This window comes from Schistocerca americana, chromosome 2 (genome assembly GCF_021461395.2).
Source record: "Schistocerca americana isolate TAMUIC-IGC-003095 chromosome 2, iqSchAmer2.1, whole genome shotgun sequence".
In the NCBI taxonomy this organism is placed as follows: domain Eukaryota; kingdom Metazoa; phylum Arthropoda; class Insecta; order Orthoptera; family Acrididae; genus Schistocerca; species Schistocerca americana.
Genome location: NC_060120.1, coordinates 1097400406 through 1097414738, shown reverse-complemented (window position 1 = coordinate 1097414738; position 14333 = coordinate 1097400406). Strand labels below are relative to the sequence as shown.

The 14333-nt window shown below is 36.3% G+C and overlaps 1 protein-coding gene across 1 annotated transcript in view; it reads left to right on the top strand.

The window, feature by feature from the left end:
- The window catches only part of LOC124594696 (dynein axonemal heavy chain 3), a 1186267-nt gene that overhangs the window by 749613 nt on the left and 422321 nt on the right, over positions 1 to 14333 (top strand). Inside the window, exons 42-45 of the mRNA XM_047133063.1 lie at positions 3799 to 3921; positions 11036 to 11227; positions 12419 to 12612; positions 12762 to 12969. Of these exons, the coding sequence (XP_046989019.1) occupies positions 3799 to 3921; positions 11036 to 11227; positions 12419 to 12612; positions 12762 to 12969 (717 nt within the window). The remainder of the gene's footprint in view (positions 1 to 3798; positions 3922 to 11035; positions 11228 to 12418; positions 12613 to 12761; positions 12970 to 14333) is intronic.

The following is a 14333-nucleotide window of genomic DNA, read 5'->3' as shown; positions in this document are numbered from 1 at the left end:
ATGCAAATTCACATACATTTTTGGGCATCATTGTTGATAAACACTTATCATGGAAAGTACATGTAGATAGTATTTTCAAGAAAATCAGTGGAAATGTGTATCTACTGAAACGGGTCTAAGCCTTCTTGAACCATGATACTTTAAGCCAAATATATTTTGGGTTGATTCATCCACACCTTCAGTATGGTATTGAGATATGGGGGTGGGGCATCAGCAGTTCATATAGATAGACTTTTTAGATTACAGGAAAGGGCAGTAAGAATGGTAATCAAGGTAAAGAAGAGAGAGCCTTGTAGAGACATCTATAGAAAATATAAAATCCTTGCAGTGTACTCCATGTATATACTGCAGACAGTCATGTTCTTGAAACAAAATCCTGAATTTAGTATGACAAACAGTAATGTACACAACTATGATACACGGGGAAGGGAAAATTTTCATAGAATTGTGACCAATAAAAATGCAACGGATCACAGCCCACATAGAATGGGAGCAATTTTCTACAATGCAATACACTGTGAACTCAAGAAAGCAAATCTAAATATGCTAAAGAGTAGACTGAAGCAATTATTAATAGAGAAGTGTTGTTACTCTATAGAGGACTTTAAGCTGTCATGCCATCTTGGAAAACAGTGTATATAGACAATGTCTCCAATCTATCAGTGGTATGAAAGAATGCAATTATACACTGTATTATGTGTGCTTTACTATTATAAATATAAGCTAAATTGTGTTACACTATAAAGGAACCTACTTGTAGTGCCCTTTTGAAAACTAGTGTGTACAGACATGTGTCTGATCCATATGATGTTATGAAAAAATGTAAATATTTTACTGTATATGTGTAATGTAAGCTAAATTTTCCTGAGAATGTCCGAAAACTTTTTGTCATATGGACAAAAATAAATAACTGGAAATATTCAAAATATGTCAACTTAATGATTTGTCTCTCCGCAAAATTTGCAATGATAATAAGTGCAAATGAGGCTGAACTAAGTTTTTTTAAGTGTTCCAAAGTGTATTATCATTTTTTTTTCAGTGTAATTCTCATCAGTATAGATCACTAAGAATTTTGAAGTTTCACCCTACTTATTATTTACTCACCATATGTTGCATTTATCATTGATGTAGTGCCCCTAGATGCAGAGAACTGAATATGTTGTGTCTTTTTAAAATTGAGGGCGAGACCATTCACAGAAAAACAGTCAATGATACTTTTAAGAACTCTGTTTACCATTTCTGTTGTTTTTGAATGTATGCTTAAATTGTTTCTGTATGTATGCTTGGATTGATGACAATACTAATGCCACCTATAAAAAGAACTAATTCTGCTTATTGTATATTAGATGGAAGATCAATTAAATATGAGGAGCAGTAGTGGACGTAAGATTGAACCTTGGGGAAGCCCATATGTTATTTCTCCTCAGTCAGTTGTATGTCCCTGGACTACATTGCTTGAATTACTAAGTACAGCTTTCTGCATTCTTTTCATTAGATATGACATTACGCATTATGCATGTACCATGAATCCCATAAAATGTCAATTTATCTCGGAGAGTACTGTGATTCACACACTGAAATGCCTTAGAGAACTTGCAGAAAATTGTTTATTGTTTAATGCTTATAAAACCTGGTGAGAGAACATGTAAATGGCATTCTCAGTAGAGCGACCCTTCAGAAACCCAAACTGCGATCTTCTAAGGATAATATTGTTGCTATTCTAGAATACATCACCATCTCAAAAATTTTGGAAAATTATGTCAGCATTGCAACAGATTCGTGGTTATTGACGTCTCTCTTATCACCTTTCTTAAAGAGGGCTTTAACAATGATTTATTTGAGTCTCTCTGGAAAAATGCGTTGAGTTGGTGATGCATTACAGATTTAACACAAGACTGGACTTATTATATGGGAACAAATTTTTAGTACTCTATTGGAAATACCATCAAAACAGGGTGAAGTTTTATTTTTGAGCGAATGTATAATTTTTGTAATTTCAGAAGGATAAATTGATGATACATTCATACAATTGAATTTTACATTTTTAACATACTAATATGATTTTGCTCCTGTATTGTTTGACCTTATGCTTTCTACAACACTTAAGAAATGATTATTAAATTCATTTGCTACCTGTGACTCATTATTTATAGGCCTTCCACCCAGTTCAGTAGTGCTGTCTTGTTCTCTGGCTGGTTGTCCTGTCTCTCGTTCACTATGTTCCATATAGTCTTAAGTGTGTTGTTGGACATACTGATTTCTGACATTATGTGCATGTTCCTTGAATTTTTAATAACCTTTCTTAGTATTTTTGAATAGTTTTTGTAATGCACAACTACTGCAGGATCCCTATTTGTTAATGCCAAAATATTTATTTCCCTGTTCCTTTTCCAAGATATTTTAACTCCTTTAGTGATCCACGTGTTTTTACATGGCTGTTTGGTATTCTTTCTCATTAGCTTATCGAGGAAGCTTTTTTCAAATAATGATATGAATTTATCATCGAATGTTAGCATTTCGTTCATTTTAAATTACATCCCATCGCATCTCCTGTAAACTGTTCTTAAAAACGTTTGTCCTGGGCTCATTAATTATTCTAACTGATTTTCATTGAGGAGTATGCATACTGAAAGGTGCTATGTTATGTATCCTAACTAATTGTGCATCATAATCAGAGAGAGCATTTTTTAGTGGGTAAACATTTATTTTCTTGCTTTGACCTTTTTATTTATTTACATTTTATGGCTTTCATTGGACCACTCTTGCCAACTTTATACAAAGAATTTTTCAGTTTCCTGTCAGCCCAGTACTTCTTCATTCTCTTGGAGCTCATCCTTGCTCTTTCTTCATCGGAAATCACCCTTCCTAATGTCTGTTTGCTGATTCTCATTTGCAGTCTGGTTTCTTTGTCTGTGAGTTTCCTGATTTTGTCAGTTTTCCTTCTTAGGTCTGCCAGTGTAACCTGTAGCTCATCCATATCATGCTTGATTTCTGTAACCCACTTAATGTTGCACTTACAATTCCACAATTTTTCTATTATTCACCTGATGATCCTGTTTTCTGGTGATCTGATTAGATGTCCAAAAAATGAAATGTGTTTCATCCTGATTGTACTCATTACTGGTTATTTTTCCTTGTAGACTGTTTCATTTGTAGCTACTCTCCAGTGTCCAGATTTCTGGTACAATTTGTTGATGCATGTTCTGATGATTATTCTCTCTATTTTGAGCTTTATCAAAGAACACGTTATCAGTAAGGGTCCTACTGTGTTTATCCACCATTGTTGGAAAGTTAATTACTGAGGTCAAGTTGTGGGCTCTAAATAAGATTTCCAGATAATTTTTCCTATCAGCATCCCTTAGAAAATCTAGATTAAAGTCGCTGCAGACTATTAACTGCTTGCTGCTGTGTGACAAATAGGATAGTAAGCAATCCAGATACCTCATAAGTATTTATATCTCTGTTTTTGCTATGCTTCCCTTATTCACTACTGTGACTTTGTGTTGTCAAATTTTTTATTGTTTCATTTGAGTTCATATCAGTTTCTCTTTCTGACCCTAAACTACAGATCCACATTCGATTTGTCTTCCTTCAGATTAGTTGAAAAAAACTATCCCATTCTCAACCAAAATAAGGCAACAGTTATTACAAAATTGTTGCCATTTGAAATCTACTCATTTAAATAGATGTACTTGAGTGATGTTTATTAAAATTTGCATTGGAGTAGGACATTGTTATATTTGGTGACAGTCTCTGGAAAAAGTTGTTTTCACATGTATTTCTTATTTGAATGTACAGATCTCTGTGATGCAAGAAGAACTACATGCACTTCAACCACAGCTAATTGAGACATCTGAAAAGACAGAAAAACTGATGGTTAAAATTGAACAGGACACTGTGGTTGTGGAGGCAAAAAAAGAGGTATGACTGTTGTCAGTGACTTTTTGCTATTTTGAAAGATGATTAGCCTTTTTGCAATTATATAACATCATTTTATACAATAAAAGATTCCAGTGCATCATATCAAATACATGTTAATTGGGAGTTTAGTGCACTCATATTATGTGTTCGTGGAATATGTAAAGCGCATGCAACAGATCCTGGGTTCCATATTTTTAATTACAACGTTTGTGCATGCTGCTCATGTTCTTTGTATTTGCTACAACAATTTCTTCTCATTTCTTGTATTTGTCAGCTGGATCTAGAAATGGAATGAATTGTGTAAATCCTCAGCTTATTGCATAGTTGACAATTTTTTTAAATATTGTGCATGCATTTGTTCTCTATTATTGTTTTTCTGTTACTACAAAATGAATTTCCAATTTATTGTGACACAGATCCTACGAAATGAAATCCTATGAAATGCTACTCACCAATTACCACATAGAGGAGTCATTTAGCAGACAGACACATTGGGGGGAAGAAATGCTGTTCATTCAAGGTTCTGGAGGAGCAATTCCTTCAGAAGTAGAAAACACATACACATTCACGCAAGCACAACTCATACATACACGGCCACTGCCTCCATGCACTGGTGCCTGGCTGTGAATTTATCTGATGTGAACAGTAATCTGCTGGACTGGGTGGTGGCAGTAAGGATGGGACAAGGAGGGATAGCAGGGTGAGGTGGTGGGAAGATGCCGTGTTGTCCAGAGAGGTGGTGGGGGTGGGGTCAGGATAGGGCTGTGAGGTGCAGTGAATGTCTGGAAGCCGTGCACTGTGGGAGCGAGACTAGTATGTGTGTGCCTACCTACGACTCCTCTGTGTGAGTATCACCCCGTCCTTACCTTCTTTTTGTTATTCCAGCTTGAACTCAGCACTGTTTGATAAATCAAAATGATGAAGTTTGAATCATTTAAAGTAGAATGAATTAAAAATAACTTACAATGCCCAAGATGTCAGTAATAAAAATTTAAATTAGAAGGTACACGTGGACTACTCAGCAAATAAAATTAATAATGTAGCAATTGCTATGAGTATTTTGTCAAGTACCACAATCATAGGCACCAGAAAAATAGTCACAAGGCTCCTTCTTTTAAAAAGAACAGGTGTCCTGTGACTTTTGAACTTCTGACACTCTGTGTAAAACTATATGCCCGCATCCCATAAAACATGGGGTTAAAAATTTACAATCTCATAAACTGTAGTACTATACATAGCATGTTTTGTCCACTGAAAAGATTGATCTTTACACACTCTCTCTCTCTCTCTCTCTCTCTCTCTCTCTCTCTCTCTCTCTGTCTGCAGCTTGTGGTCTAGTTGTTAGTGTTGCTACCTCTGGCTCATGGGGTCCCAGTTTCGATTCCCAGCCGGTTTGGGGGTTTTTCTCCACTTGGGGACTGGGTGTTTGTGTTGTCCTCATTATTCCATCATCATTTATGCAAGTGGCTAGATTGGACTGTGTACATAATAGGAATGTGTACAGGGGCTGATGACCACACAGTTGAACATCCCACGAACCAAACATCATAAATGTCATCACACGTACACTGTAAAATATATAGTACACTGAGGTGACAAAAATCGTGGGACAGTGACATGCACATGTACAGATGGCTCAAGTGGCTCTGAGCACTGTGGGACTAAACTTCTGAGGTCATCAGTCCCCTTGTACAGAAGGTATAAACGGTACATGAGGTATAAAGGGGAGGGCATTGGCAGAGCCAGCATTTGTTCTCAGGTGATTCATGTGAAAAGGTTTCAGACACGATTGTGATCACACTATGGGAATGAACAGACTTTGAACATGGAATGGTAGTCGGAGCTAGATGCACCAGACATTCTGTTGTGGAGATTATTAGGGAATTCAGTATTCCTAGATCCACAGTGTCGAGAGCGTATGTAAAATGCCAAATTTCAGGTATTACATCTCACCACAGACAACGGAGTGGCTGATGGCCTTTACTGAACAACCGAGAGCAGCAGCATTTGCATAAAGTTGTCATTGCTAACAGATGAGAATCACCAAATGAAATAACTGCAGAAATCGATATGAGATGTATGACAGCACATCACCTGCAGGTCCTCTCCCAGGCTTGTGACTATTCCGGGCTTGTGACTATTCAGACCTTAACAACCGGAAAACAGTGGCCCAATTGGCGAGTCCCAATTTCATTCGGTAAGCGTTGACAGTAGGGTTCGAGCAGGGCACGGACCCCACGAAACCATAGCTGTGGACCCGACTTGTCAACGAGGCACGATTTGAGCCGGTTGTGGCTCCATAGTAATGTGAGCTGTGTTCACGCAGAATGGACTGGATCCTTCAATCCAAATGAAATGACTGAGACCATTTGCAGTCATTCACAGACTTCATGTTACCGAACAGCAGTGAAAGGTTTATAGATGACAGTACACCATGTTATCAGGCCACAATTGATCGCAACTGTTCTAAGAACATTCTGGGTAATTTCAGCAAATTTGGCCACCCAGATCGTCCAGCGCAGATCCCGTCTGACATTTATGGGACATAATTGAGAGATCAGTTCATGCACAAAATCCTCCAGCAGCAACAATTTTGCAATTTTGATGGCTATATAGGCAGCACGGCCCAATATTTGTGCTGGGCCTTCTCGAATGCGTGCTACATCAAGTGGGTGAAAGAAGGTCCAACACGGTATTATGATGTATCCTATGAAATTTGTCACCTCATTATAAGTATGTGTGTTGCTGTATCAGAGAAACATTGTGTTAAAAACTTAAACTTTTGAATTTTTATGAAAAGATGTTCTTACTGTAAATTCTGACATGTCTAGTACACACCAAAACAAATTATTTCAAAATTCTATGTAACAAGGTGAATGAAGCACATTTCACTCATTCTGCACCGACAGCAGCTTCCATGCAATCTGCCCTTCCTCTGTTCTGTCACCCACTGTTCGATTTCACGCGATGCCTGTGCACCTGCCGCCTCTTCCCATCGGTCACCCCACCTGAACTACAGAGCTGCAGTCCCAGCATAATGCATTCGGCTTTTCAGCTGGCACACAGTTATATGAGGGAGGTGGCTCGATAAGTTAGTTAAATGTCACTTAAAGAATTGAACATTTTTGTTGTCCCTTCACATTTGGTAAGCTCAATTATTTGAAGGATCGTGTAAAGAATTTCGACTGTGTACAGCATACAGTTCATTGTCGACAGCTATCTGAATTAGACAGTGCATCGACTGCAATCAGAGGAGGAGAGAACTGAGTTTTGCGCTGTCACTAAACATTTTAATTTGAAGGGTCAGCCTGCCACACGAACCGAAACGTAAACGGTTGAAATTCACACAGACTCTGAACTGTCATTGAAGACCAGTTACTTTTGGATTAACGAATTTCAACATGATTGGACAAGCGAGATAATTGAAGCGTGTTTGAAACTCAAGTCTGCAGAAAGAGACTGAGTTTGACACACAAAAAGTGTTCTTTTGGCACAGTAGTGCACCTTACCTTACATCATCAATAACAGTAGCAAAACTGCACGAATTGGGCTTTCATCCACCCTTTTCACCAGATATAGCACCGTGACTTCTTCCCAATCCCCGACTTGAAATTATGGCTCGCCGGGAAGAACTTTTTGTCAAATGAAGATATTATAGTTATCAAACCACACTCGTACTGTTAGAATATTGAGTCTGAACTGATGTTGTTTGCAGTATGTTGAACTGAAAACTAACCATGTCTTGTGTTTGCTAACATTATATTTTAGACATTTTAATAATGCACACAAGGCAAACGTGAGTCTAGAAGTGAGTGAGTGAAAAATGAAGTACGTCAAAGAGTGTATCGAGTTTGAGTGAAAATCAGACTATGAAAACATGAAAGCAATAAGAGAAACGAAAATGAAAATTAATCACATAAAACATAAGAAAATTCAAATGGAATGAAAAGAATAATTGGCAAAGAATCACATAGAACAGACCAGAATAAGAAAGAATAATTTAATTAATGGGTAAGTAAACAAGAGTAAATTAGAAGGCAAAAAAGAGGAGATAAAGCATAAAAAATATGAGGAAAAATAAGTAAAATGGAAACAATAATTGGCAAGGAACGATGTAGACAAATCAAAATAAGGCAGAAAACTTCAGTTAATGGGCAAGTAATCAAGAGCAGATTAGCAAAAAATACTATAAGATAGTGAATAGTGGTTGCTGAATTTATTTTAGAAGAAAGGTTCAAATCTTCAGATTTTTTTTACATTTTATTTTTTAACTCAATGTTTCCTTTTCAGTACTGCATTATTCATCCACAATACTTCAGTATTGCTTTGATCTCTCTTATCTATATTTTCATGTAGCTTCAGATTATTGAACACCTACTGTACATTATTTAATTATTTAATAGATGAGTATTGACATTAATTGTCTACTTTATATCTGGCCTTTAACAAATGTCTTGTTCATCAAATGTCTTGTGCATCAGTTTCTTCTCCAAACTTGGTTTTTCCTATCAATTACCAACTTTACAGTGTAGAAGTTCATATCTGCGCATTATGTTTCATGGCATCCCTGATTTAAGTACTGTTTTAGAAATTAATAAGTATGAGTGGCAGTCAAATAAAAACTAAACACACGCAACAAGTGATACCAAGGATTAATTCCACTCAAATGCATTAAGACATTTATCCCACTGGAGGAAGATGGAAAATATATAAAGAGTTCCAGGACACATCAACTAGAGACAACTACCAAACATGTCGAAAAGCCTATAAACAAGCACTGAATGTAACCACAAAGGACACTATACAGCAAAAAATTACTACCTCAAATAACATAAGCAAATCAGTATGGAACTGTGTAAATGAGAGAATCAGCAGAAAACCAAAGCCTAGTGTCAACAATATCTAACTAATAACTGATAATGTAAATATTTCAAATCCATATATAATCAGTAATGTTTTTAATACCCACTTTATAAATTCAGATAACATGTGTGTGACCTCTGACACTGATGACTACAGATCTCCTTACGAGGTACAAAAATCAGTGTTTATGTATGAAACAGATACAACTGAAGCAGAGGGAATAATAAATAAAATGCAAAACAAATTCTCTACGGGATGGGATGATATCTCCTCCACTATATTAAAATGATGCAAACATTCACTCATACCTGTTCTGTTCCACCTCTTCAATGAAAGTTTGAATAAAGGTGCGTTTCCATCTGAATTAAAATATACAATAGTCAAGCCATTGCACAAAAAAGGTAGTATTGACAAAGTCAAAAACTACCAACCCATTAGCTTAATTCCAATCCTAAACAAAGTATTACGAAAGATTATTTCACTATGGTTAGAAAACTTTCTTGTCAAGGAAAAAGTGCTACAAGAAACCCAACATGGTTGTAGGAAGGGCTATTCAACATCATCTGCCATATGTGATGTAGTACATATGATACTTATGAAATTAGATGAAAAAGAAAGGGTGGAATGTTTGTTCCTAGATTTATCGTGTGCATTCAACACAGTATCTCATGAGCTGCTACTTGAGAAACTGGAAACTTATGGTATTAGAGGAATTGCCAAAAGTCTCCTACAGTCATACCTACAAGGCAGATATCAGGTCACACCAGTCATGCACAAAGTGGACAATGTTATTAAGAAGTACAGCTCCAGTCTAGCTATAGTAAAATATGGTGTGCCCCAAGGGTCAGTTTTGGGTCCTTTATTGTTCATACTATATGTTAATGATCTGCCCACAGAACACAACAGCAAGATACTTAACTATGTGGGTGACACAACCGTTGTTAACTGGGGAACCAACGAGAATGATTTGGCCCAAAATTGTTCTGATGCCTTATTTGGATTGAAGAACTACTTCCAAAACAATCACTTAAGCTTAAACATCAATAAAACAAATCTAATGGAATTTCAAATACACCACAAACAAGATGAAATGCAATGGAGTGTTGTGTCTGATGATGGTTCAGAACCTTGGCATAATGTTAGATCAGCATCTCTCTTGGTAGCATCATATCGATTTCCTATGCCAAAAACTTAGCAAATCAATTTATGCAATGTGGACAATGTCACAATTTCTTAAATATGAGCAAATGAGTATAATCTACTATGCTTTAGTGTATCCATACCTCACATATGGAATTGAAGTATGGGGATGCGCTGTTGACAAGCATGTAAATAGGATATTCATCCTTCAAAAAAAGGCACTTAGGATCATGTGTAAGCTTAAATATAATGAGTCTTGGAAAGCAATTTTAAAATTAAGAAACTACTAACACTCCCATCACTATATATTTATAAAACTGTTAAGCTGATGCTAAAATGCAAGCAGTACAATCATCTAAATAGAGAAGTGCACATGTACAATACTAGGAGGGCTGATGATTATCACCTGGAAAGAAATAATACAAAAAGTGCAGACAAGAGTCCCTATTACATGGGGATCAAATTTTACAACAAGCTTCCAAAAAATTAAATAGCTTAAGTGGAAGCTGCCTTGAAATTGCCTTGAAGTAGTTCCTCAGCAATAAGTGTTTTTATAGTATTAAGGAATTCCTCTCAGAGGAGTAGAATACTTACATTTGTATAAATAGTATTTACATGTACAAAAAAAGCAACGTAATTTTTTACCTGTTAGACCTATTTTATACAATTGTTTCCCACAATGTTATAAGGGGAAATGATCAATATGTAAACTATCCAAAACAAATCCTTGTATTTGTCCATGGAGAATGAATAAATAAATAAAATAAATGATCAATTCCTGTTTCATAGAATGTGGTCGGCTGTTGATGGATTCACAACTTATATCTGTGGACGTGAAGTGCAAGAGTGGATGAGGTTGTGGTTTTGTCAGGAAGCAACAGTGTTCTATGAAACAGGAATTGATTGTCTCATCTACCAGTGGGCTAAAGGTCTTATTGCATGTGGTGATAACTTTTCAATTGTACCCATTGTGGTGGACATTTGATTTTCATTTGACTGCCTGTTGTAAATGTCTATTCTATTTTTTTTTTTCTTTTTTGCTATAAATTTTTAAATATCATTTTTGCTTTCATGTTTCAATCATTTCAATGAGATTAACTGGATTTTGCAGACTGTTGGTGCAGATGAAGCATTAGCGAATGAAGCAGCAGCTGTTGCACAGTCAATTAAGGATGACTGTGAAAGTGAGCTGTCACAAGCTATTCCTGCATTGGAGGCTGCATTAACTGCTTTGGACACCCTGAAGCCGGCAGATATTACTATAGTGAAATCTATGAAAAACCCACCAGCAGGAGTTAAATTGGTAAGATTTGTTTGGAAAGGGGGGCCAAAGATATGATTCTTAAGCATAAGAAAACAACCTGTGCAACTATTCTGGATTTGAGAATAGCTTTTGATACTGACTCCCACAATATACTCATCAAAACTCTCCAGTGCCACGGAGTTGGAGAGGGTGCTCTTCACCTTATGGAATCGTTCCGAAGCGACAGAACAGACAACCAAAGATCAGACTTATGACCCATTACAAAAGGCATTTCACAAGGCACAATACTGGGACCATTCCTGTTCACTGTATGTGTAAACATCTTACACACATACTTTCTATGTGAGCAGTATTGTACACAGATGATACACCTCTAACCACACAAGTAGATGATCTATAAGAGCTGCTACATACTGTAGATATATCAATGGGCCATTGCACTAATGATTTCGGGCAAATTATTTAGAAATCAATAATAATAAAACTGAAGACTCTGTTTCGAGTTTAAGTGTCTGCAATGAAGATCACAAAATAATCAAACTGTTATGTCTCTACATACATCAAAAACTCAGCTGGGTGGACCACACATAATCTGTATATGTTGTGCATACTGAGGAATAATGTAAGCAAAGCCCTACTACAGTAACTTCCAGAAGCTGCCCATTATGTTTCCTACAGTATATTTAAAATTATTTTAGCAGAATGGTTTCAGAAGAAAGCGTACTACTCCTTAAAAGAGTATGAGGAACAGATTGACATAAAGTTGGGACTAATTACTGTCATGCTAAGTCGTAACAAATCCTTGGTTTTAGGTTCATGCTTATATAATATTCACAGTGTATGTATCAAAGCATTACTGAAGTAAATATTATTAAATTTTATGTACCACATTTAGGTGTAAAATGTTTGAAGATGAATAAACTTTATTCTATTCTAAACTCTATTCTCTATATTAATACCTTATTTTATTCCTCGTTAACTTACCAAAATATGACCCATTTTTATTTTTGTGAATGTCGTTATAAATGGTAATACCATTGCAAATAACAGTGTCACTGAGGCTTTTAGGTATTATGTTTTTGGAACACTGTGATATTTTGACTTAGCTTATTGCAGTGTCTCAGTAACAACATGCAATGTAACACACAATACATCAGTAAATTTCGTTTAATTTGGAAAACGTTATGTCACATCAGTACAGTATTTTTGAAATGACATTTTTGGTTCTAGGTAATGGAAGCTGTATGCATCATGAAGGGTGCAAAGCCAGAGAGGAAGCCAGATCCCTCAGGAAGTGGCCGAGTCATTGAAGACTACTGGGGGCCTTCGCTGAAACTTCTGGCAGATCTCAAGTTTTTGGACAGCCTTAAAGCTTATGATAAAGATGATATTTCACCTGCAATAATGAAAAGAATTCGTGAAAAGTAAACATACATACATTACAAGTGTTTTTGAGAATTGCAGTGTAAAATGAAATTCAACACACATTATTTACATTTACTGCTCAGTAACCTCACTTTATGTAATGCCACTTTGTTCACTTCAGTCTGCAAAAATGAATTTTATTTTTCAGATTCATACCAAATAAGGATTTCAATCCGAATATTATTAAGAAAGTTTCTACAGCTTGTGAAGGGCTGTGCAAGTGGGTGAGAGCAATGGAAGTTTACGATCGTGTTATTAAGATAGTTGCTCCCAAAAAAGCAAAACTTGCAGAAGCAGAAGCTGAATTGGCTGTTCAAATGGACAAACTCAATGAAAAGAGGGCACAGTTGAAAGAGGTAACACAATGATATTTTAGTTACTGCTTATTGTAATGAAACAAGCAAATAATCATTATTTTACTACTGAATTGCACACTAAAAGTCCTTGTGACATTACAGAGCTGCATAATACACACTTATTCTCAGTACACATGGCTTTGTCTGAGTGTCCGGTCCTTCCTATCTAAACTTTTCTCCCATGTGTTAGATCTGAAAGCCAGTCAGTGTGCCCTCTTAGTTTTCCTGGCAGTACTACACATTTTGTTTCCTGAATGTATTGGTTTGATTTCCTGAATGTACTGGGTTGGTGCATAAGTTTATAACATTATTCCATAAGTTTAATAAACACAACAGAGACATTAGTTATCAATTATTTTTTCTCCTTCAATTTTTATACCAGTTTGCGAACTCTGGGGTAACTTTTTGATTCTGCGACCTCAGAAATCATGGTTTTGAGGCAAACATCTCATCAAGCCATGTTTGGAGCACATTTTCATACAGAATAGAAGTTTCTTGAAGGTTGTTCAATAGGGAACAGAAAAGGTGAAAATCTTTGGGTGCAAGATCAGGTGAATAAGGTGAGAGCAGAATGATCTCCCAGTCCATCTCCTGTATAAATTTTCTCATCAGTCTGCCAGAATACGGGTGGGCATTATCATAGAGTGGCATTACTTCACCTAGTCTTCCTGGTCCTTGTTCTTGGATTGCATCTATAAAACATCTGAGTTGTTGACAATAAATATCAAAATTGGTGATTACACTTCGGGGAATCAATTCTTAGTGCACCACAACATTGTTCTTCCATCAATACTTAAAATTATCTTTTGTGGATGTGTGCAGGTCTTTGTATGGGGAGTTGATGCTTTGTTTGGGCTCAACCATTCCTTTCTTTTCATTGTGTAACAATTATGAGAAGGAAAGTTGTTACTCACTGTATAGCGGAGATACTGAGTTGCAGATAGGCACAACAAAAAGACTCTGCGACTCAGCATCTCCACTGTATGGTGAGTAGCAACTTGCCTTGTCATAATTGTTACATTCCATCCTGGATTTTCCATTGTATGATTTCTTTTCCATGTGTTAGCTTAAAGACACCATTTCTCATACCAGTAATCATAAACGACAGGAATGGCAACATTGTTCATGAGCTAATCGTTGACGAGGATGCAGAGATGCACATATGGCCACCAACAAATTTTTCCGATTTTGGTTTATAGTATGCAGTACCCATAATGTAATATTTAAACTTTGCCCATTGCATGTAAATATCGTGTGATGGTGGAATAATCACAGTTGATCACATTTTTTAGTTCTCAAGTACACTCATGTGGATCATTGTAGATTAATGCGTTTAAACAATCTTCATCAAACCTCGAAGGTCT